The 23,484-nt window shown below is 48.4% G+C and overlaps 2 protein-coding genes across 2 annotated transcripts in view; one reads left to right on the plus strand and one right to left on the minus strand.

Annotated features, from left to right (window-relative positions):
* Positions 1-231: 231 nt before the first annotated feature.
* Positions 232-6,695, plus strand: si:cabz01076231.1 (calcium-binding protein 2). The gene is made up of 8 exons (XM_030338513.1): positions 232-463; positions 783-866; positions 1,372-1,501; positions 2,971-3,001; positions 3,118-3,261; positions 3,560-3,669; positions 4,590-4,737; positions 4,897-6,695. The coding sequence occupies exons 2-8, from the start codon at positions 784-786 to the stop codon at positions 4,923-4,925; spliced, it is 675 nt and encodes a 224-aa protein (XP_030194373.1). The 5' UTR covers positions 232-463; position 783; the 3' UTR covers positions 4,926-6,695.
* Positions 5,711-23,484, minus strand: part of tdrd7b (tudor domain containing 7 b) — a 26,383-nt gene continuing 8,609 nt past the window's right edge. The window contains exons 5-21 of the mRNA XM_030338514.1: positions 22,097-22,176; positions 20,036-20,235; positions 19,842-19,948; positions 19,469-19,685; positions 18,237-18,574; positions 17,060-17,243; positions 16,626-16,737; positions 15,947-16,149; positions 15,442-15,576; positions 14,270-14,353; positions 13,553-13,687; positions 11,809-11,919; positions 11,323-11,483; positions 10,420-10,655; positions 8,958-9,141; positions 7,938-8,098; positions 5,711-7,608 (exon numbers count right to left, since the gene is read on the minus strand). Coding sequence (XP_030194374.1) covers positions 7,388-7,608; positions 7,938-8,098; positions 8,958-9,141; positions 10,420-10,655; positions 11,323-11,483; positions 11,809-11,919; positions 13,553-13,687; positions 14,270-14,353; positions 15,442-15,576; positions 15,947-16,149; positions 16,626-16,737; positions 17,060-17,243; positions 18,237-18,574; positions 19,469-19,685; positions 19,842-19,948; positions 20,036-20,235; positions 22,097-22,176 — 2,869 coding nt within the window. The 3' untranslated portion in view covers positions 5,711-7,387. The remainder of the gene's footprint in view (positions 7,609-7,937; positions 8,099-8,957; positions 9,142-10,419; positions 10,656-11,322; positions 11,484-11,808; positions 11,920-13,552; positions 13,688-14,269; positions 14,354-15,441; positions 15,577-15,946; positions 16,150-16,625; positions 16,738-17,059; positions 17,244-18,236; positions 18,575-19,468; positions 19,686-19,841; positions 19,949-20,035; positions 20,236-22,096; positions 22,177-23,484) is intronic.

Genomic DNA, 23,484 nt, shown 5'->3' on the forward strand with positions numbered 1-23,484 from the left:
CAGGATCGTTATTGTAGTATGTTTTGACACCCAGCCGAAAAGTGCTGGGTTCCTTTAGCAAGATAGCAAAAAATTGTCATCTGCTAATTGACACACTGCTAATTGCCCTGACATTTAAACCTCAAATCCAACAATGTGTTTTATACGTCATACTAATCGGATGTGTCCGTACCTGGTCTCTCACGTGACGTCCTGCTCTCTAATCTCTGACCGCTCCATGAGCCAGGTGAGGTCATTAACACTTTAAGCCTCTCAGGAAGGGAGAGTTCAGAGCTCCGCAGACCAAAGAAGAATAGAAGAAGAAGAAGAAGAAGAAGAAGAAGAAGAAGAAGAAGAAGAAGAAGAAGAAGAAGAAGAAGAAGAAGAAGAAGGGAGAGAGTGAGACCTCCGTGGATCAGAGAAGAACAGAAGAAGAGGAGGACACCGTTTCCCCTTTCTCTCTTTTTCAGGAGTTGTGAACCAGGTGAGCAAGGCCATGTTAAACTGTTGCTCCTCTAGGCTAACATTTGTGAGCTGGATAGGGCGATCTGACAATAAAGGGATAAAGTTGTTAGTGCTAGAAGTAGGCCTATGTTGGTTAATTTGTCAATTAAAATGTAAATCGACATTTCAGTAATTCGATTTGATCAACTAAAAGGTACTGGGAAACGTAATCAGAAGTTTAATGAGTGGAACACCTGACCCCATCCTGTGTACTGACAGCCAGTCCAGTCAGCTCTGAAGTGCTGTCTCTGTATAACTCTGTGACCTATGAAATATTTCTCTCTGCTCCCCCCCTGTAGCATGCCCAAGGCAGCAGAGAGGACTCCTTCGACCACCTCCTCCCTCTCAATCACCTCCAATGTCTCCACCTCCTCAGCAGAGTGGTAGGATTAGTTTTGCCCACCCCTTATCTTTGTTATGATTGACGCTGTCAATCCCAACCGATACTAGAGCCTGAAAATGACAGTACCAGGGTTATGGGTTCAAGTCCCATGCCAAGAATGAACTCAGTAATTGCATTGTAAGACTCTTCGGATTCCAACAAATCAAAGTACAGCTCGTCGGGAGCAGTCTGGGTGAGGTGTCTTGCTCACCTCGACACTCTGCTAGGAGGAGCCAGGGATCTAATTAGCAACCAGTCAACCCGCTCTACCTCCTGAGCTACTGTCGCCCACAATATCCTTGAATAGCACTTGCCCTTAACCTAACCACTCATCAATGAAATGCATACATGTATCATGTGTCTGAATACGCAGTGAATGTAGAATCGGATCACTATTTATAATCAAGGTGACTTTGACTATGCTTTTGTCATTAGCAGCAGTTTCCAGTTGTTATTTAAAAGTTTAGTCTCATTTGATTTCTTGATTTTGGTCTCTGATCCTGTAGTCCGGAGAGCGGCTCCCAGTCAGGCTCGTCTTCCGAGCCCCCCAAGAAGTCCAAGAAGAAGACCAAGAAGAAGACCACGGAGGCCATGACCGTGGTGTACACGTCGGTGCTCAACAGCGTGTTCGGGGCGGTACGTAAATCGCACACCAGGAACACCCAGGTCTATAAACGAGGTGTTTGACTCAGTTTTGGTTATGTGTTGGTAGGATATTGGACATGAAAGTACTGTTTTTTCAACTGGTTTTATTATCTCAGTTATGTATCCTATTGTGTTCTATTACATTATATCAAAGCAACTCTTGACTTTATAAACACAACACTACTCATACAAAACATATACTTAGAAACAAAGAAAAGGCAATCGAACTCATGCAGCTTACCTCTGACCTTTTGAGGTTGTTTGTGTGTGTGCCTGCGTGTGTGTGCGTGCGTGCGTGCGTGCGTGCGTGCGTGTGTGCGTGCGTGTGTGCGTGTGTGTGTGTGTGTGTGTGTGTGTGTGTGTGTGTTAATCCACTCCAAGGTTAAGAGCTCTTAAGCCTACCGTGGATTTCTGTTTATCTGCCTCATTAGTTTGCTTGAATGCATTTCAAGTGTGTCGTCTAACAATTCACAAATGGGATTCTGCATGACGTCAATGATATGAACAGTGGAAGGTTTAAGTGATTACAGGGACACGTTCAGAATGTCCTCATAAGTCCCTCCTATCCTACACACATTCGGTGAGTGGTTTCACCTTTAAAGAATATCAATTTAGTCATTTCTTCTGAATTCTTGAAATTGTAATGGTTAAAAAAGTATTGCTCCGTTTTTCTGAATTAACGAGATACCTCAAAATCCCAAGAGAAGCCCTCATTCACTTAAAGAGCCAGTGAGCCCACTGTTTCTGGTGTAGCCTAATTCAAACACTATTTGGTTTAAGAAAGAGAAACCCGCCTGGGTTATCCCCATGGTAACGACCCATGGCAACTTTAGGATACTTTTTTCGTACCGTCGTTGTGAAACTGTAGCATTTTAATAAGCAATGATGCAATGAAATCTACGGTTGCGCTGAGCATTCACCAAATAAAAAAAAGTTTCACACCTTATCTAGCCGTTAGCGCACCAGGATCTCGTAATTACGACATCAATATCTCGTAATTACGAGAAAAGATCAGGATCTCGTAATTATGAGAAAAGATCTCGTAATTACGGCATCAGGATCACGTAATTACGACATCTGGATCCCCCCTCATTCATCAATAACGTGGCTGGCTGGCTGTAGGCTGGCATCGATGACGCTATCCGACGCTATCATATTTTATTTCTTTGTCGGATTGAGGCATTGTGAAATACTAAACTACTTAAAAGTGAGGAGGGCATTTCTATGAGGCCTATGTCAACATTGCTCAGGCAACTGAAGTCACTAGGACTGTTCCGGAGAAAAGCCCAGTCGGACGTGCTACAAGTGGCTCTCTTCCTGCAGGAGCAGTTGAACCAGTACGGTATGCTTCACGGATACAAATGTATGCATTTGAAATGCATCCAAGCAGGCTTGGTAGTCCAAAATCCAACTGGTTTTTATACATTCTGTTTGTGTGATCATTTGATTTTTGAATGCAGGAGAGAGAATTGGCTCAGGCCGAGTTGGATGGTGAGTAACAACAAAGGGACACCTCATGTTTTACTAAACATAGATTCAAATTTTCTCTGGTCAGTCCATTCTTTTGTTGTTTGCCTCAGTAACAATTGATTCTGCCACCCCCTTAGAGTTGGCAGATGCCTTTAAAGAGTTTGACTACGACCAAGATGGCTACCTCAACTACAAGGACGTGGCGGAGTGCATGAGGACCATGGGCTACATGCCCACCGAGATGGAGCTGCTGGAGATCGTCCAGCAGATCAAGATGAGGAGTGAGTAGAAGGAAGACAAACGTTAGTAAGGGAAGCTTCAATAATGAGGACCCTGGATTCAAAAGTAAAGTCCTTGCTGACTATAATAAATGTTTATACAGTCATTGGCGTATCAATGTTCTTTTATGTTTTGGTGTGCATTCAATTCATGTTGTTTTATTTACTTTATTTTCATCTCCCCTCCCTTCCCCTCCCTTCCCCTTCCTCCCCTCACCTGTCCTCACCCCTCCTTACCCTTCTCCTCATCTCCTCCCCTCATCTCCTCCCCCTCCCCACCCCTCCAACCTGTGTTTCTCAGTGGGGGGGCTGATGGACTTTGAGGACTTCACCGAGCTGATGGGTCCCAGGATGATGGGGGAGACTGCGGACATGCTGGGCCTGAAGGAGCTGCAGTCCGCCTTCGTTCAGGTGGGCCCACACAGCACCTCTCCCCACAGCGCCTCTCCCCACAGCGCCTCTCCACACAGCGTCTCTCCACACAGCGCCTCTCCACACAGCGCCTCTCCCCACAGCGCCTCTCCACACAGCGCCTCTCCACACAGCGCCTCTCCACACAGCGCCTCTCCACACAGCGCCTCTCCCCACAGCGCCTCTCCACACAGCGCCTCTCCACACAGCGCCTCTCCCCACAGCGCCTCTCCCCACAGCGCCTCTCCCCACAGCGCCTCTCCACACAGCGCCTCTCCCCACAGCGCCTCTCCCCACAGCGCCTCTCCCCACAGCGCCTCTCCACACAGCGCCTCTCCCCACAGCGCCTCTCCCCACAGCGCCTCTCCCCACAGCGCCTCTCCCCACAGCGCCTCTCCCCACAGCGCCTCTCCCCACAGCGCCTCTCCACACAGCGCCTCTCCACACAGCGCCTCTCCCCTAAGCAACTCTCCCCACAGCGCCTCTCCCCACAGCGCCTCTCCCCTAAGCAACTCTCCCCACAGCGCCTCTCCACACAGCGGCTCTCAACACAGTGCCTCTCCACACAGTGCCTCGTCACACAGTGCCTCGCCACTCACCTCACCGTCCTCCGAGTGTCTCTGAAAGGTTGTCCTTCCCCTGTTTGATACGGTTAATAGTTGGCATGGTTAATATTGGACTTCATTGTTGAAAGTTAATGTATCAGAGACAGAGTTTAACTAAACAAATAGAATCATATCTATGTCAACCAATATGGAGTCGGTCGTTCAGATAACTGATGTTGATCTAAGGTATTCATGTTTTTGTTCAAACTATTAACTGTCGTGGAGAACGGAAACTCTCGTTCACTGTTATCCCCATGTCTCCTTACCTCTTTATCTCTCTCTCCCTGTCTCTGTCTTCCTTTCTCTCTCTCTCAGTTCGACCTGGACGGGGACGGGAAGATCAACCAGGAGGAGATGAAGGAGGCGGTGAAGACGCTGCTGGGGGAGAAGCTGAAGAAAGGAGAGCTGGAGGAGATCCTGAAGGAGCTGGATATCAACGCCGACGGAGACATCGACTTCGAGGGTGAGAGGAGACTTCACATGATGTGGCTCTGAGTATCAGAGTATAATGGACTATATATAATGGACTATATATTTCTCTTGGGGCTTACTGAAAACAGAGGGGTCTGACTCGCGTGTCGGCGACATGGGATGATTCTGTCTGTCTTTCATTCCTCTGCAGAGTTTGTGATGATGCTGTCAATCCGCTAGCCGCCAGGAGATGTTTTGGAGTAAGGACATCGGTGGTTCACTTCCTCCTCTTTATGATGCGTCTCACGTTCACGCAGAGTGAATGGACGGGTGCAACACTGTTGCAATAGTAATGCTACTAGCGGTGTGTGGTTGCTATGGTGTCCATTTGTGATAACCTATAATTGACCTATGAATAACATTGCATGTTTTTCCCTTGTGTCCGTGGTTGTCATGGAGACGTATCAAAGAATAAGTGAACACATAACAATTGAGTTTAACGTTCCAGATAATGTACATCACAGATGCACTTTATCACTAATATAACTATAGAGTATATTTGTGATCAGTTGAGAAGAATGCTATCTTAACTTAAAGCATAGACTGCGTCATCCTATGGTATATTCCAGGAACCATATAAGGAAGCTGTACTTTGTCACTGAGAAAAATAGTGCCTACATTTGTGAGAATATGAACCCCTTACTGTAATACCCATTACAAAAAATGTATGCTTTGCTATTTTAATAATTTGAATTTTTGAAAATTTGAAACTTTGAAAACAATGTACTTTACTATTGTTGTGCACTAATAAAAGGTGATAAAAAAAAGAATCCCGCGACCACAACCAACTTATCGTGTTAACCCAAAAATGTTTCTCACAAGGCCTTCAGAGAGATCGGAGGCCCACAGTCAGGAGATTCTCATGTGTTATGGGCACTGGCCTTTAGACCCAGGATAAACTTAATGAGCTGTTTCTCTCTGTGGTTTAGTCTTACAGCCTGTACCACTCATGGTTAACAAATGGAAACCATTAAATAATGGGCTTTTATTCAGAGAATAAATGAACACAGCAATTCAAACTCATGTCACTATAATCTCATAATTTACTAACCATAATGCAGCTTAAAGCAGCTTTGTCGAGGACTGTCGTTTTAAAGAATGACAAACATTTGCAGTTATCAAGCCGGGGGGGAAATAACACAATTATACTCATTTATTCACGCATGCTTTCGTGTGACAACACGTTTGCAAAAGGTTTAACGTGTTAAGAGTTGTAGGAACAAACCGAATCGTCAAACGTATTCATATATTATTAATTTCTAATAGTAAAACTATCTGTAACACAATATATTTACTATTAAGTTATATGTGCCAATTCTGCTTTCAAAATTGTTCCATAGAGCATTCCTAAGCATAATTTGTGAGTCTTGAGTCTTAAGACTCCAGCTTATACAGTAACGAAGTAATTCACATCATTTGGAGAGACAGTTAAGTAATTTGAGAGAAATACAAAGTGGATGCCGAATTGGCCTTAGTGTTGAAAGAGAAAAGGAGGTAAATATAGTGGCAATATAGATACAAAGTGTGGAAATGGGCTTCAACACACATTCACAGCAAATAGGGTTTTTTTTAACCCTAACACAGCATATTCTTTTCATTTTCTTTTACAAAACAAGGAGATTTTCTTTGCACATCCTGGTCACTTAAAAACAACTAATATTGATTTTGCAATTTACCTTGAATTGACTGTGTATCCAATTGTTCATCATGCATTTGCTTAACAAACTACAATGTATATTAAAGGGTAAAACATAAACTAAATGTTATCTCATCTTCTAATCTACACCAAAGCAAAACTACGGACATAAGCTCCAATCCGTAAAACTCCACAACTGACATTGTGTCCAACGGCCATTTTAAAACCCTCAACTCGTCATTAACGTCCATCCAACACATTCAAACACGCGGAAATATCTTCTTTCTAGTTAGATAAATGAATGCGTTCATATTCAACCAGGTAAACAAAGCGGGCAGAACAGGACTGGTTTGCAATAGTGGAGAAAGGCTGAAAGTGGTTTACAATCATGTCTCCATCTTCCTGGCCGGTGAGATGTCTGTAAACGGAATCACTCAATATCTCAGAGGCACCTCTTTGTCGCTTTATTCTTTAGCCCAGAATACCCTTCTCGCTATGTCCTGCATTTGGTCCGGCGTTGTCTGGAGTCCACAGTGGTCCCAGCAGTGGGGAACCCCTCTCTCCCACAGGCTCAAAGGGTGGCTGAGTCCTAGTCAACCCCCACCAGCATGACAGCCAACACATTACATGGATGCACCAACCTAAGTCAGCTTTTGGAATAGAAGCCTCATCTAGCAGAGGTCTCGCTGTGTGGTCCACGTCAAGTGGATAAATGTGCAAAGCAAAGCATGTGTTTCGTATCAACAATGACAAGATAAGCGGCGCACAGCCCAGAACACAACTAGAAAGCAGGGAGGACCTCATCACCTTCAGCCATAGCTCCCTTCCACTTAACACAACCATACCCCGCCCATAAAAACCCCTGCTTCCTTTCGTCCATGTTCAGCGGTGCACAAGAAGCAGCTCAGACTTCCATCTCTTCTTTTAAGGATCAAAACAAGCAGCACACAAACCAGTGGGGGACACGGGGCCCGGCGGTGGCTCTCCGGCCGCGCCCGCAGCCTCCTCACGGCGCGCTGGCCAGGTCCTCGGCCACCTCCGTCATAATGTCATGCACCCAGACGTCGCTCTCCTCCCGCGACGTGTCCACCAGGTACACGCTGAGCCTCCGGTCCCAGGCGCACGCTGCCTCCGTCACTGACTCCAGCTGGGCCACCAGGGGCCGCTTCTCCACGTGGTTCCTGAACACGATGGAGGCCTCCTCCGACCACTGCCGGGGCCGCACGCCTGGGGGTGGGGGGAAGAGGGAGAGGGAGAGGGAGAGAGAGGGAGAGGGAGAGGGAGAGGGAGAGGGAGAGGGAGAGGGAGAGGGAGAGAGAGAGAGAGAGAGAGAGAGAGAGAGAGAGATTAAGACTGACGCCATACACTCCTCCATATGGTATGACACAGAACGACTCCTTATCTTCAAAAAACATCTGGAAATTCCCCTGGTTCATGAACTGACTAGAGCACTCGGTTTGACCAAGTGTTAAACATGGGTCGCTCAAAAGGTCACTAGAATAATCAGGACGCAGGTTAAGTCCCTCAACTACACTACTCCCCTCCCCCCTACTCACCCGCGAGCTGGGCGGTGACCCCCTGGAAGGGGAGGCGTCTGAACTCCGGGGTGAGGGTCCGCAAAAGGGCGCGGCCCACCAGTTCATGGCGGCCATAGTCCAGCTCGTACACGGACACTAGGCCATTGGTCAGCACGCTCTTCACCAGCACCCGGTGCCAGCTGGGGGGGGACAGCATGGGGGATTAACAGGGACAGCATGGGGGGGACGGGACCGCATGGGGGGGTTAACAGGGACAGCATGGGGGGGTTAACAGGGACAGCATGGGGGATTAACAGGGACAGCATGGGGGTTTAACAGGGACAGCATGGGGGGTTAACAGGGACCGCATGGGGGGTTAACGGGGACAGCATGGGGGGTTAACAGGGACAGCATGGGGGGATGGGAGAGCATGGGGGGTTAACAGGGACCGCATGGGGGGTTAACAGGGACCGCATGGGGGGGACGGGACAGCATGGGGGGGACGGGACAGAATGGGGGGTTAACAGGGACAGCATGAGGGATTAACAGGGACAGCATGGGGGGTTAACAGGGACAGCATGGGGGGATGGGAGAGCATGGGGGGTTAACAGGGACCGCATGGGGGGTTAACAGGGACCGCATGGGGGGGACGGGACAGCATGGGGGGGACGGGACAGAATGGGGGGTTAACAGGGACAGCATGAGGGATTAACAGGGACAGCATGGGGGGTTAACAGGGACAGCATGGGGGGATGGGAGAGCATGGGGGGTTAACAGGGACCGCATGGGGGGTTAACAGGGAAAGCATGGGGGGACGGGGACAGCATGGGGGGTTAACAGGGACAGCACAGGGGGACAGGGACACGGAACAACATGAAACAGAGTAGAAAGAACACAGACCAAGACTTTTATTAGCGAACAGCGGTATTTTATTTTATTGGCTGTATTTGTCAGATTGTTTTGTCTCATGTCTTTTTATATTATTTGTGTCTTTACCATTGCTGTAAACCAAATTTGCCTTACAGGACAAATAAAGTACTGAACTGAACACAGACTCACTTGTTCTCCACCTTGGCGGCATAGATGTGGTGCTTCTCCACCTGCATGGGGGGGTCCTCCGTCTGGTTGTAGTGCAGGATCATCTCCCCCATCAGGGCCACCAGCTTGTACAGCTCCCCCCAGGGCTGCAGCACAAAGTGGCCCGGGTGGCAGGCCACCGACACGTAGGCGTCCATGTTGCTGCCTGGGGGAGAGGAGGAGCAGTTAGGGCTTATTGAGGCGTCCATGTTGCTGCCTGAGGAGAAGATTGTAAGAGGTGGGATAAGTGCGGCCGCTGTCACTGTAGTTTGTTTTGGTTTGACCACAGACAGCATGGAGGCAGAACGGGCAGAACTCATCGCGTTCATCATAAATGGTACAGCAACGATGCATCATATATTCTGTTGCATTCACAACATCCAAAGCATTGATCGATGAATGGATGATTGGAGCATGAGTTAGAGACAAATAGAAGAAACAACAAAGAAGAAAGGCGTCTTGAACCACTGCGTTACCGGAGAAAGAGCGTATTTTCTTGCTACATTTCACATGTAACAAACACTGGGAAAATTTCTGTTGATTTCTGGTTTTAACTGAGAAAACAGTGAGGTGGAAGGACGAGACCCTATAATGTTCAGCTAACTGTTGACAGTGATAATAATAAAAAAAAAGGTTTCCTCCAACGTGTACAGCTGTGAAATCATGCATTGTAATTTATTTTATGATGTGTACTTTTAGGGTTATGATAAGACATAACTATTAGCGTTCAGAACAAATGACTCTGAAAAGCAGTGGGAACAAATGGCAACAGTCTGATTATCATTTAGTGGGCCACTCAATGACATGCAAATGCAGACCGAAGCGTCATTAACACGCGGCTGGCACACGACATGGCAACTACTATTGGCTAAATTTGAATTGGGGATATCAATATCGCAAGACATTGCAGGATGCTCAAGGAGGTGCGTAATATTAAAAAAAAAAAAAAAGTGTTGTCTATAGACACAACGTCTCAGCTGGGAGAGTGTGTCGAAGGCGTTATGTTGATCCTGTGCTGCCGTTGTCATGAAACGTCTGTGTCAGCGTGCGTGTGTGCGTGCAAGTGTGTGTGTGTGTGTGCTGCAGGCTGCTTGGCACATTCTCAGTGACAAAGTGTGCCGGAGTAACTTGTCCGACAGGCCTGCTATTACATAGTAGTAAGATGTTGATGATGTGTTCTTCATCAAGCTTTCAAACATATTTGATGTTCCCTTTTTAAATTAAGCATATGATATGATATTTAATTTTTTGTAAAAATTAACCAAATAAACGTGTTAATGATGAAAGTCCACATCATTTACGAAGACCTAATGAATATATTTAATGAGATTTGAGGTAAATGTTAAGGGGATGTGATCAGCATGTCGCGGCTTATGAACTCATTTCAAACCCCCTTAACCTCCACCAGCGAGGGTCTGAACTGGCACCTCAAGTATGTCCTTACCCACTGGGGGGAGCTCCAACAGTGGGGGCAGCTGGAGAGGAGTCGGAGAGCCAGTACCAAGGGGGCTCATCCCCCCTCCTCCTCCGCCTCCTCCGTCCCCTCCTCTTCCTCTGGAGCCCAGCCCAGATAAAGTCCTCCTCAGCGGGGGCTGGGCGGGGGGCCCGGGGCTCCCGTTGGTGGCCTCCACGCTGCCCTTGGTGGTCGAGGATGCCGGGGGGGAAGGTGCCTTCACGTTGCTGTGAAATCAAGTTCTGTATTTAATTTATTTGTGGGCACTTTTATTTAATAATTCCACATTTATTTAGTTCAGGAGACTTATTTCATACTACCATTTCTTACATTCCATCCGTTATATTCAAATGAATTGTGCTTATCTCACAGGTTCAGACCAAAGAAAAGCACCACAACAGCACTGAAAATACTGCAGCAATGAATGTACTATGGCCCGATCGCTGCCTCTAAAAAATAAAGCTTTTAATGAATTGGTGAATGATTAAAACATCATAACGGCAGTGGGCATCTTACCTACCAACGGTAAACCATTTAAAGATCCCATACTATGCTTTTTTAGGGTTAATAATTGCATTTGGGTTAGAATAAAACTTGAAACTTTAATCTTGATGTCGAACGCTTTGCGCATGTGTCGGCAAATTCACCCCCCCGAGAAGTTGTAAACATTGCGGGTAGCCAGGAGGCTTGACTTCTGCACTACAGCACCGCCAACTGCAGTCTGACGTCACACTATTACGGGAGTAAATGCGTAAACAAGCTGTTTCACATACTTATTTAGGGGCGTTCTCGGTGGGCGTGAACACTCCCCCTGGCTCAGACATGTTGACTTGATGTAAAACATACATGCATACATCTAAAGCAAAATAAAAAGTTGAAAAAACATGATATCACCCCTTTAGAGACCTGTGGCTGGTGAGGTAGGCGTCCGGCTGCTGCCTAAACAGCTGCGACTGCAGCATCTGGCGGTTCAGGCTGTGCTCGTTATCAGTGGAGCTCTTGTCGGTGAAGAGGTGCACGTGAACGCAGCGCTTGGCGCCATCCACCTTGGCCACCTGGAAAGGTAGGGAGGGAGGGAGGGAGGGAGGGAGGGAGGGAGGAAGGGTCAAGAAGGAAGGAAGGAAGGAGTAGTGGAAAATAATTAAAGAAAAACGGAAATACAGAAAGAACGAAAGAAAGAAACTTACTGTTACAAATTTGAATAATAACTAGTTAACAACATGATTGTTAACAAGGAGAGAGTTAATCAGTTAATCAGAGATGTATTTTTTAATCCTCAACATGAAATCCATGTGAACATCTTCAACCCCCCAGTAGTCCTGAGGACATGGAGAGTCCTCAACCAGGTCCCCATGAATGGTGAAGTCCGGCCCCACCCACCTTGATGGAGCAGCTCGGGGAGCTGAGAGCCCTCTCTCGGAGCCACTGGACGGCCTCAGGGCTCCAGGCCCCCAGACCCAGGTCCAGCTCCGCCAGACGGCAACGTACGGCCTGAACACACACCGTGGGAGAACATGAGGGTCTGGGACTGTTGACCTGCTCGGTGGCATTTTGCTGCCAAGAACCGCCAGCTAAAATAACTTTACGCACGCACACAGCTTATGCATCAGTACACAACAGTTTGATGACGATGATGATGGACATTTACAGCGCTTTTCTAACTAGTGGCCACTCAAAGCACTTTCCAATACTGCCTAACATTCCCACATTCATTCCCACAATCCCACATTCAGACACCAACGGCGGAGCCAACCACGTGTGGCGACAGCCAGCTCGGCAGGAGTAGTGAGGGTAGGGTGTGGTGCTCAGGAACACTTCCGATCCGAAGCTTGGAGGAGCTTGGGATCGAAATAGCAACCTTCCGGTTACCAGCCAAACCGCTCTACCTCCTGAGACACATGCCGCCCACTTAATGCCAGCACACAGCTTCAGTACAGTTCATCAGTACACAACAATTAATTTTTTGGGGGACCCTGTCGCACCAAGTGGGAGGAGCCAGCCATGGTCAATGAATCCCTGAATGTGATTAGTTACATTTTCCGGACAAAGTCCAAGAACCTCTTGGGAGAGCCTGGACGGTTTATTTAGTACATCAGGCAAGCTCAGTGTAACAAGGTCAAATGCAACAATCCACCTAGGGGGCTTTACAGGGCTCCTCCAGTGCTGCGGTGCAATTGATTGACAGCGTACAAACCACCTTCTTAGTATTTCATTGAAATACCCCTCTACATTCAAAGCACCGTATCTTCATCTGAACTTAAGTTGGTCATGTTTCCAATGAGAGATCAAATGCCGGCATACAGCCGAGCTCATCGCAGCTCCAAGCCATTACCACTCATCATACCAAGACCCAGACCCAGACCCAAGAGGGACACTGCCTGACGCGGCGCTCCGTTGCTCATCTGGTCTGTGTAGTGTGTGAAGTGTAGTGCTTGTGTATAGTGTTGTGTTTCTGCTGTAACAGAGTTCGACTCGGACCAAGAGCGGATCCCAAAGCCGCGGATCCACACAGCACTTTTGTGATAATGCAGTTTTGCTTTTTAAAGCAAAACTGCATAACACTTTTTGAAGCGTTATTCCGATACCACATGTGTTCTGAGGGCACTATGGTTTGTTTTTGTACCGATTAGACAGTTTCAGAAAGGAAAGGTCCTTGTGGCGACAGCCACAAAGACAAATGATACATGGTGGCAAAGTGCCACTATTTAATTGTTTAGGGAGAATTAATATATTTATTTCTGCTTTACCAAAGACAAACTGTAACGAAATAAACAAAACCCCAAAACCAAACTGTTAATTATGTGAACTGTTCCACTATTAATTATATATGCACATGATCAAACAAACCAACCATGTTTAGCAATACACTCAGTCCCTAAGGGAAACCACGAGCAGGAAAGCACTTTAGGAGTATTAGAGAAAACCGTTGGTGAACAGAGGGGCCTCATCTGGTCCTGCGCTATTACTGCCTTCGCCAGCAGAGAAATACAGTCAAAGTGCTCGCCATGATAAGATAAAGCATCATTTAATAAAACAAAGTGATTTATGCTCGCGATTTTTGGCAGTGTTGCGCTGCCATAAATTGCTCACTCACTCCCTCACTTACTCACACACACACACACACCTGTGGTGGGATGGTAGTGAGGTCTCGAAGGAACTGCGGTGGGATCTCTCGGAGCTCGAAGACCTCCACGGACGCCTGCACCCCCAGGTCCACGAAGAGCAGGTCCAGCACGCGGCTGCCGTGCAGGTTGGTGATCTGCAGCCGGGGAGGAGAGGCAACGTGTACCACATGCTGATCACAACTAGGGGCGGTGGGACACATATATCGAGACTTCATGCGATCAGGAATCGATACACTGGCGCCAAATATCAATGTTGTATTTTTATAAAAAAAATTGGGGAAATTTTTATTTTGCTTTTTTATGCTTTATACCTGAAGAGATAGACATAAAATAAGGCGCTCTAAACAGATTTCCCTGCTCCTCGAGGTGGCGCTCAACACATGAATGAAGAAAACTATAAGACGAGTAAATGAAATACTCAGTTTGGACCATGAATAAAGACCGAAATCCAGCACTTTGCCTTTTCACAGCCATTTTGTATTTATCGGCATATATCGTGGTGTATAGTTACAGGATTATTCGATTATTGCGGAATCGCTGTATCGTGGTATTATCGTATTGCGGGCCATTCATCTTCTATCTTAAATCGTGAGGTACTCTCGTGAGATCCCACCCCTGACCACATCAGCCCCGTTCTGCTCAGGATCAGCATGTCTCTGTTCCCAGTCAAATGGTTGTTAAAGAAGAGCTGTGTGTTTAAACCCCCCCAGCCTCACCTCCACGCGGGACCACTTTCCTTTGTAGCGTGCCAGGCAGCGCTTCCCACAGAAGGGCCTGGAGACCAGGAAGTCCGAGGTCACCTGGAGCACAGAGGGATTCACCGTACATGAAGATGTTAGAACTGGAGCCTGTTGACGGAGACTCTGATAGTGGTCAGGGATTTTAATAACATTTACATTTTGAAAAAGCGACATACAAATTCATTCACTCATTCACACAGCGACGGCGGAGTCAACCACGCAGGGCGACAGCCAGCTCATTGGGAGCAGTCAGTGTGAGTCCCCTTATTCAGAGACACCTCGACACTCAGGACAGCTAGGAGGAATCGGGGATTGAACTAGCAATCTTACGGTTACCACTACAGACAACCCGCTCTACCTCCTGAGCTACTGCTGCCCCTAATAACCAAGTTAAATGTATACATTTTTTGTCAGCAAGCTCATAGCTGACATCCATAGCACCTAACCAAGTCCTTCATGTGAAGTAGAATAAACCTTGTGCTCCCTACAAAGATATGACTTCATGACAGATAAAGCCCAAATGTACATACTATCATTATTTGTATTCACCGCTGTGCTTTTACAAAGGTCCGCCTGGGGTGAGCATTGTGACTGAGTCTGTGCTACAGTAAGGTTGACCTCAGCAGAATAACGCCAGCAACAGGCTAACCAGGCAGTGGGGCCAGCCTGCAGATTAAAGGGTTTGGCCAGGCCTCCCAGACAGAGATTATAGGGCTAATCTCAATCTGTTCACAGCTTTGTTGAGGGAGAGGCAGCCTACTGTTCCTTTATACATCAACACAGCCTATTTCAGGCTGGATGTCTTCTTTGAGGACTGCTTGTTCGTATTGACACTTGGCAATATTGATGAGGCAATATTACCGATATTATCAGAATGAAAAAACATATGATGAATTGATTTATGGGGAAAATATATGTATGGGATTCCTTTAAAGAAAAGCCTTTATCATATTGATGACAGAGTTGCATGTTAAGGTGTTCATGAGTTATTGAATATCTGGAAAAATCATGTGTGTGTGTGCGTGTGTGCGTGCGTGCGTGCGTGCATGCGTGCGTGCGTGCGAGCGAGCGAGCGAGTGAGTGAGTGAGTGAGTGAGTGAGTGAGTGAGTGAGTGAGTGAGTGAGTGAGTGTGTGTGTGCGTGTGTACCTGTGAGTGCAGGTAGGCCTCGGTGCGCTCCAGAGTCTCAGTGAGCAGGGTCAGGCCCCTGGAGGGCGGCTGGCAGTAGAGGGTCCCGTCCGAACACACGCTGCTCACCACCACGTTCGTGTAAACCTTGTTCCCCTGGACACACACACACACACACACACACACACACACACACACACACACACACACACACACACACACACACACACACACACACACACACACACACACACACACACACACACACACACACACACAAAGGGGGTTAGAGACCCCAGTGGAGGTGATTGTGGCAGTAAGACATGCAAGGTGACCAGGCAGATGACAGCAGATCAAAAGAGACGATCCCCATTGTGCGTTAAAGGTGACACCTGTGGCTGTTCTGAGATGACACCTGTGTTACACACGCACACGCACACGCGCGCGCACACACACACACACACACACACACACACACACACACAGACAGACGGACAGACAGATAAACAGACAGACCAACACACACCTGTAAGGGGCTGGCCAGTGTCTTGTCCCGCAGAGCCTTGAGACAGGCGGCGTTGATGTTGACGTCGTCGTCCTGAGACGTGTCGTACAGGACGATCAGCGGCACGGGGCCTCGCTCCAGGATCTCGGCCAATAGGATCTTGCCGCCGGCCATGGCCTCAAAGGTCTTGAGGACCAGGGGCTCCTGGCTGAAGGGCTCCAGGCCTGGGGGGACCGAAGTCACATGGCACACGTCAGCATGGTGGTCCTCGAGAGGTGGACAGCGGCAGTAGCTCAGGAGATGGAGCAGCTTGACTGTTAACCGGAAAGCTAATAGTTCAATCCCCGGTTTCTCCTAGCTGAGTGTGGAGGCCTCCTTGAGCGAGACGCCTCACCCTGACAGCTCCTGATGAGAAGGCTGTCGCCCTGAGTGGTTGACTCTGCCGTTGTTGTGTGAATGTGTGCGTGAATGGCTGTAGGTCGCTTTGGATAAAAGTGTTGAGGCGGCTAAAAAATCGTTGCCGCCTGAATTCAATTATATTCAGTAGCCATTTACCTGTTACTAGGGAGCACACAGTTATGACTATGTACTTTGTGTGTGCCGACAGTTTCCCGTTGTGTTGTGATGTGGTGGAGAGCTATTGATAAATGGACTAAACAAGTTGTATAAACATAATTATCGGACAGGACACAGGACTTACCCGCTAGCTGACACTTGGTGGCCTGGAAAGGCAGCTTGGAGAACTTCTTGTGGAGTTCAAACACTTTGGTTTTACTGATCACTTCCGAAAAGCCGTGATCTACGTAGAAGACCTAAAGAGACGCTTACATCGTTACAATCCATTTATAACGGTATGTTGGTTTATAATGGTTATATTGCTATGTGTGCTGGCAAAAATAATTTCTATAAATTTAAATATGAACACCTCTATGATTGAAATTCTACCTCCTCCACCCCAGTTTTAAATATTCAGTATCAAACACAATTGTTTTGGGTAAAACTTTTGAATAAAATGAAGGATCATTCGATCAAAACAAAATGCAAATATTGTTTCAGACAAAAAACAGACGACATCGACAAACACAAAACACAACAGTAGGCCAAATTGAAGAAAGTTGACCTTTCGAACCTCACCTTGACCTTGTCTCCCATGACCTCGCAGACCTGCGCCCGCAGCACCTCCTCCTCCTCCTCGGCCAGCACGGCGGCCAGCTGCCCCACGGCGGGGGCGGAGCATGAGGAGGAGGAGGAGCCGTAACACTCCCTCATCTCGTCCTCCATGGACTCCTGGGCCAGGGAGTAGCCTTCTCCGATGTACCTGAGGAGGAGGGTGGGAGAGGGGCGGTGGGAACGGGGAGAAGAGTGTGGAGGGCGGGGGGGGGGGGGGGGGGGGGGGGGGGGGGGGAGAGGGGGTTGAGAGAGAGGAGGTGGAAGGGTTACCAGGAAGAGAAGGGGGAGAGGAGGGAGTGGGGAGGTGGAAGGGTTACCAGGAGGGGTGAGTGGAGAGAGAGTTAGCGGCTGTTTAGCTGTCTTTCTAAAGCCCAGTTCAGACCAAAGAATCACCTTGCAACGGCTTGCAACTCGCAACTCCTTGCGACTCCTTGCGACAAGATGGGCTGCGACTTTCTAAAACTGGGCCGTTCACACTTGCTGCAACGCGCTGCAACGGGCTGCGACGCTAGGTGGTTGCCCTAGCAACTGTGAACGCTCTGGCACAGCTGAGAGCCGCAACAGCATCATTTGCGTAGGTTAGGTTAGATTAGTTAGGTTTGCGATTAGTTAGGTTTGCAATTAGTTTTATTTTTATTTAGCTTGAGAGTAGGCTAGAGTTACTGTGTTTTGTCATTCTCCGGATATCGGATATTTAAATCGGATATTTTTATGCTGGAGTGGACAGTACGGTACCGTGACGGAGTAAGGCCGTGACGTACAAGTTGTTCTGTGCTGTGATTGGCTGAAGAGAAATAGTTAAATCGCTGCGTTCTAAAACTGGACCTTGCGATTTGACATGTTCAATCTCTGTCGACTCCTTGCAACTCCTTGCAACACCTTGCGACTCCTTGCAATGACCCGTTCACACCGCCCCTGCGACGTTCTAAAACCGTCTCGTTGCAAGCCGTTGCAAGGTGAATCTTTGGTCTGAACTGGGCTTTAAAGTACAAAGAATCCATGATGAGAAACTGGATAGAAAAAATGACCAGAAATGTATTTCATTGCATTCATCCATAAGAATATATACTGTAACATAACATGAAGAACTTCAAATCCCCTGTTTGACACTTTTCCACCCACGAACCGAGGTGTTCCTCACCTGAGCAGCACTGTGTTGGTGTTGCTGGCCTCCACCACCAGCACCGAGGGGTACTCCTCCCGGGGGATTAGGAGCGGAGGAGGAGGAGGAGGCGAGGCCTGGCCGCTCAGCCGAGACCTCCCTGCCTCCCTCTGCTCCTCGCGCTGCTTCCCCTCCTGCTCCTCGCCTGGTGCCGAGCCCTGACGCCGGGGGTCCTCACGGCCTCCTCCTCCTCCCCCTCCTCCACTGCTCCTCCGGTACAGGATGGCCCGCTTTGGGTTGTCCGGCATGGGGTAGTCGATGGTGCAGAAGGTGGAGAGCAGCTCAAGGTTTTCCAGGATGTGTCCGGGCAATTTGGTCTGACGAGGAAAGACGGTTGGTTGTTGTTTGCCGAGGATAACTAGGACCTGGCCCTAACTCTGACCCTGACCCTAACTCACTTGATCCTGACCTTGACTCTGACCCTAACGTTTCGTTAGGGTCGCTATGGTCGTAAGGGTCATCTACATTTTAATCCTAACCTTTCGTTAGGTTCAGAGACGTTAGCATTTAGCTTCTACCGGGCGGCCATTACGTTAGCATTTAGCTTCTACCGGGAGCACATCGGATATGTCAGAAGCAGGTAGCCTCTAGCCGTATAAATGGGGGTCCCGACACACAAACGCCCGATTTATAATATTCATATTTCAAATTGAATAATCATTTTAATCGATTGGATGTCCGCGACGTCCGAAATGGTTAGCTTTGCGATCGCCAAGCTTGTGGCTATCACAAGAGCTGTGATCCGCTGTAGCCGAGGTTGGTGCGTGTGACGTGATGGCGCGTGATGGCGCCTCTCCTCGGCAACAACCGAGGAGAGCAGCCAGGCCCAGGCTGTTGCACTTTTTTCTTCTTTAAGGTTGAAATACAGCCACACTGCTGACATGTTTTTTCAACAGGAAGCTCTCATGCATTAGCTCTCATGCGTATGCACCTAATTGACGACTAACTGTCGTTATCCCGTGAAAAGCTGCGCGGATCGGATCATATCTTTCTCCCCTCCGATATCCGATCCAGTGTAATTGGCCAATATCGGACCAATACCGATGCCGTGGATCAGATCGGGACATCCCTTATTAAAACCCTGTGTCTTTAACCTATTCAACCTGAAAACTGACCTGAGTTCTTCAATACGCGTATTAAAACCCTTTGTCTTTAACACTTTCACCCTGAGATCTTCCATAGGCGTATCTAAACCGCTGGTGAGAGCTGACCTTGTAGGTGTCCTTGAAGAGCTTGGGAAGTGCGTGGGTCCACAGGCCGCTTGGGTACTTCTGCAGCAGCTCCTCCAGCCGCCGCCGCAGCTCAGGGGTGAGGCCTTGGGGGGTGAGGCCTGGGGGGGAGCCGGGCCGGCCGGGGGAGGAGGTGGATGGGGAGGGGGAAGGGGAAGGGGAGGGAGAGTGGGACTGGGGTTGAGGTTGGTGTCGGGGGCTGGGGCGGGCTGGGGGGGCCGCGGAGGGTGGGGTCCGAGGAATGGGATGGGCGGTGGAGGTGGGGGTCCGGTGGTTGGGAGGGGCGGGAGGGCGCATTGGGGGCCTGTCGGTGCGAGTGTCCACGGGGGTGGCGGGGGAGGATGGGGGGGAGGACGGGGGGGAGGAGGAGGAGGAGGAGGAGGGTGGTGGGGTGGGGGTAATTGGTTCCTTTGCGGGGTAGAGGAGCAGCTCGGACCGGTTGCTGCTACAGGGTCTCTCTACCTGGAACACAGGGGGGGGGGGGGACAGGTCAGTGCAGTACAGTGAGTTTGGCTCCTCAACCACAACAACCACAGCAGGGGGCCATACAGTGCAGATGTGCGTCCAGGCCTCCAGGTCTTGGAGCACTCCGGCGGGGAGCTCCTGCTGGTACAGCTCCTTGTAGGTGTGGGGCAGCTTGGAGGCCCAGAAGCCGTTGCTGTACTTGGCCAGGATCTCCTTGAGGTGGGCCTGGACCTGCTGCGTGCCTCCAGCCTTCAAACGGCCGCCCTCGTTGGGGCTGGATGGGGCTGAGGAAACACATATCAGATCTAGATTCAACCTGCACCACCACGACGGGGTCACATTAGACGCCTTTAGGGCACGGGTCTGCAACCTTCACTATCAAAAGAGACATTTCTGGTCCCTCCCGTCAAATAAAATGTATCTGGAGCCACAAAACCTATTCAACCCCTTAAATTAAGATGACACAGCATCTAACGTTTTACAAATAGTTAAACTACATATAAAATAACTAATAGCCTATAGTTTCTTTGTTACATTTATGAAATGTGTGGGTGTGTGAAATGGGGCATTTACTTTGTCAAATATTGAAACACTTTATTTAGCTTTTTTAGTGTCACAGTATCTGTCATGGTCCGCCCCTGGTTTTCCCATTCCCCTGCCTGCCACCCTGATCTCTCCTAATTAACCCAACCATCTTCACCTGTGCTCCCCCTATATCAGTCCTCTCCTTTCAAACGTTCCCTGCCAGATTGTCTCTTGTGTTTCACAGTGCTTTCCCGCGACTCGTATCCTGACCCACCTCCGATCCTGCCTGTCTCTGATCCCTGCCTTTCTGACTATCCTGCCTGCCGCCCAGCCCGTCGGCCTGTCTGCTCCTCTGCCCCCGACTCCTGATCCACCAGCCTGCCTCCCCTGCTTTCGATCCTTCGCCTGCCTGACATCCCGATCGCCGTCGAGTCCCTGTCGGTCTGTCTGTTCCCCCGTTCCCTGCTGCCCATCTGCCCTCCCGTTGCCGACCTCTGCCTGCTGACTACTCTCTGCCTGCCGATCCTGTATCTGAATAAACTCTTGAAACTGTTCTACGCTCGTCGTCAGTCTGTGCACTTGGGTTCTGCCAAACGCCCACGTTACAGTATCACCTTGATCTCCAAAATAAGAGTTGGACCCTTTGAAATAAAAAGTAAATAGCTTTTATTATTTAGTTAAAAAAGTTACATGGAGCCACTGCAGAGTCTTTCACAGCCTCATTCAGCTTCAGAGCTGCGGGTCGCTGACCCCTGCCCTAGAGGCTTGAGTATAGGAGCTAAAAGTATAGAAAGAAAGCTTGATGTTCAATTAACTGCATTCATTTTAATCCAGAGTGGGGCTGAAAGCAAACCAAAAGAAGAAAGAAAACCAATCTTCCAGTGTGAGCACTTAGTTATTCTCCCGTCACCATGTTTTAATTCACTTGTTCTTTGCCTTCTCTCTACCTTTACAACCGGAAAACACCCGTCTTAATTTCATGCCATTTACTCCATTGTATTCCTCTGACTTCCTGTCCCCCGACCAGTGCTTAATGAACAGGAGGAAGAGGGGGCTTGCTAACTCATTCAGAAATAGCCCATGTTTCAGACCTTTTAGCGTTCGTGAGTGTGTTCTTGTAGACGAGACGTCTTTTGTGAGATGCTTTTGCAATTCATGGGGAAGGAGCAACGATGATGTGGTGTGAAGTGTTATGCCTCATGCCCACTGCACCGTCAGTCAAAGGACTCAGAAGGCGTGGCTGACAGATGGGGGAGCTTTCCAGGGTCATCAGAGCCCGAGTAGTGTCACAGTGCCTACATTTGCATACGCGATCTGATTGGATGACGGATCCGTCGCTGCCGAAAAAGGTGAAAATGTTTCAACTTTTTGACGGAGCCTTCAACGCACGGATCCACAATGCATTGCGTGTCCATCCCCATTCAAAGTCAACGGGGATCAGTCAACGGACGGATGCAGTGGGCATGAGGCGTTAGGCTGCCATGTGGGTCATAAGGTAGAGAAGATAACCGGAAGGTTGCTAGTTTGATCCCGGGCTCGATCCCGTGTGGTAGACTGTGCGTCGCTTTGGATAAAAGTGTCAAGTGCGTGTAAAGTGCCAGTGAGTGGAGGCGGGCCTACTGGGTGGCTGAGGGTTCCTGGAGAGGTGAGCATTGAGCTCCTTCTGGAACCGGGACGGTAGGGTCATCCTCCTGTCCAGCCTGCTGGCACGACCAGAAGAAGATGAGCGAGCATCAATACATACATTCAATACACAATGAAAACAATACGTGAAAAAGCCTCACCTGGCCCTGTCTGTTTGGACTCTTGGGCTGGGGTACATTGAGTCATCGGTGTGCTTAAGTGTTAAAGATCCCATGTCATGCATTTTTTGTGTTAATAATTGCATTTGGGGGTGCTACTAGAATATGTAAAAACATATCTTGCATAGCAACATGGAGCACCAGCAGCAAACTCTACAATAAAGCGTCTCAGCACCTCCGCTATCCCGGTCAAAGACCCCTAGGTGAGGCTACAGTTCTGAAAGGCTGCCACACATTCTCCCTTATATTGCGAATCCTTGTAGACTTAAGGCCCAGAATGAGAATTCCCCAGGATAACAAATGATTGGAAATGCCACTGCCATTATACATAAGGGGTTATCAAAGAATCATTAACAACATTTATGGAAGGAAAGTGTAACACAGTAAATTGCACACAAAAGATTTTGGCCCAATAAACATTTCCTTTTACAAGCTTGGCAATGCTGTGATATCATTCATTCACCCATGCTCCCAAGGGGACACTTGGCTGTCACGCACACAACCAGACGACTATTAGAGATGACGTCCATAAAAACAATCTGACATTTGAATCATCAAAGTTTCGAGGTCACTCCTAGTGTGTATCTATAGTGTATATATATGTGTATCCGCATTGTGTATGAATGTGTGTCTGCAGTGTGTATGAATGTGGATACAAGTGCATACACACATGCATGTGTGGATATGCACTCACGCACACACACAGAGAGGGTGTGATAAATACCCTAAACAGAGAGATGTGCTGATTCACTCAGCAGAGGGTTAGCGGCGCTAAGCTAGCAGAGAATAAAATAGGGATTAGTTCCAGCTCCACTCGCCATGGCTTCCAGAGACCCCCCATTGTGGTTCAGAATGAGAGAGACACAGACACAGAGCTAAAGAGAGACGGTGGGAGAGAAAGTCCCAGAGTTAGAGAGATGTCGATCTCCCTCTTAGAAAGGGGAGCGACATAGAGATAGAGAGAGGGAGTTAGAAAGAGAGCTCGAGACAGAAACACATTTAAGAGAGAGAGAGTATTGTCATAGAGTTGGCGAGAAAGGAAAAGAGAAAGAAAGAGAGGAGTGATGTCCTTTTTTTTTTATAATGGATGGCAGAAAGCTACATGCTGAGTCTTTGGAAGGGGAGAAGACATTTGCAGCAACCAAAATGTTTCCATAAAATGGTATCCAGGATGATGTATGTTAGCTACATAGCACAATGACTCAA

This window comes from Gadus morhua, chromosome 17 (assembly GCF_902167405.1).
Source record: "Gadus morhua chromosome 17, gadMor3.0, whole genome shotgun sequence".
Classification (NCBI taxonomy): Eukaryota; Metazoa; Chordata; class Actinopteri; order Gadiformes; family Gadidae; genus Gadus; species Gadus morhua.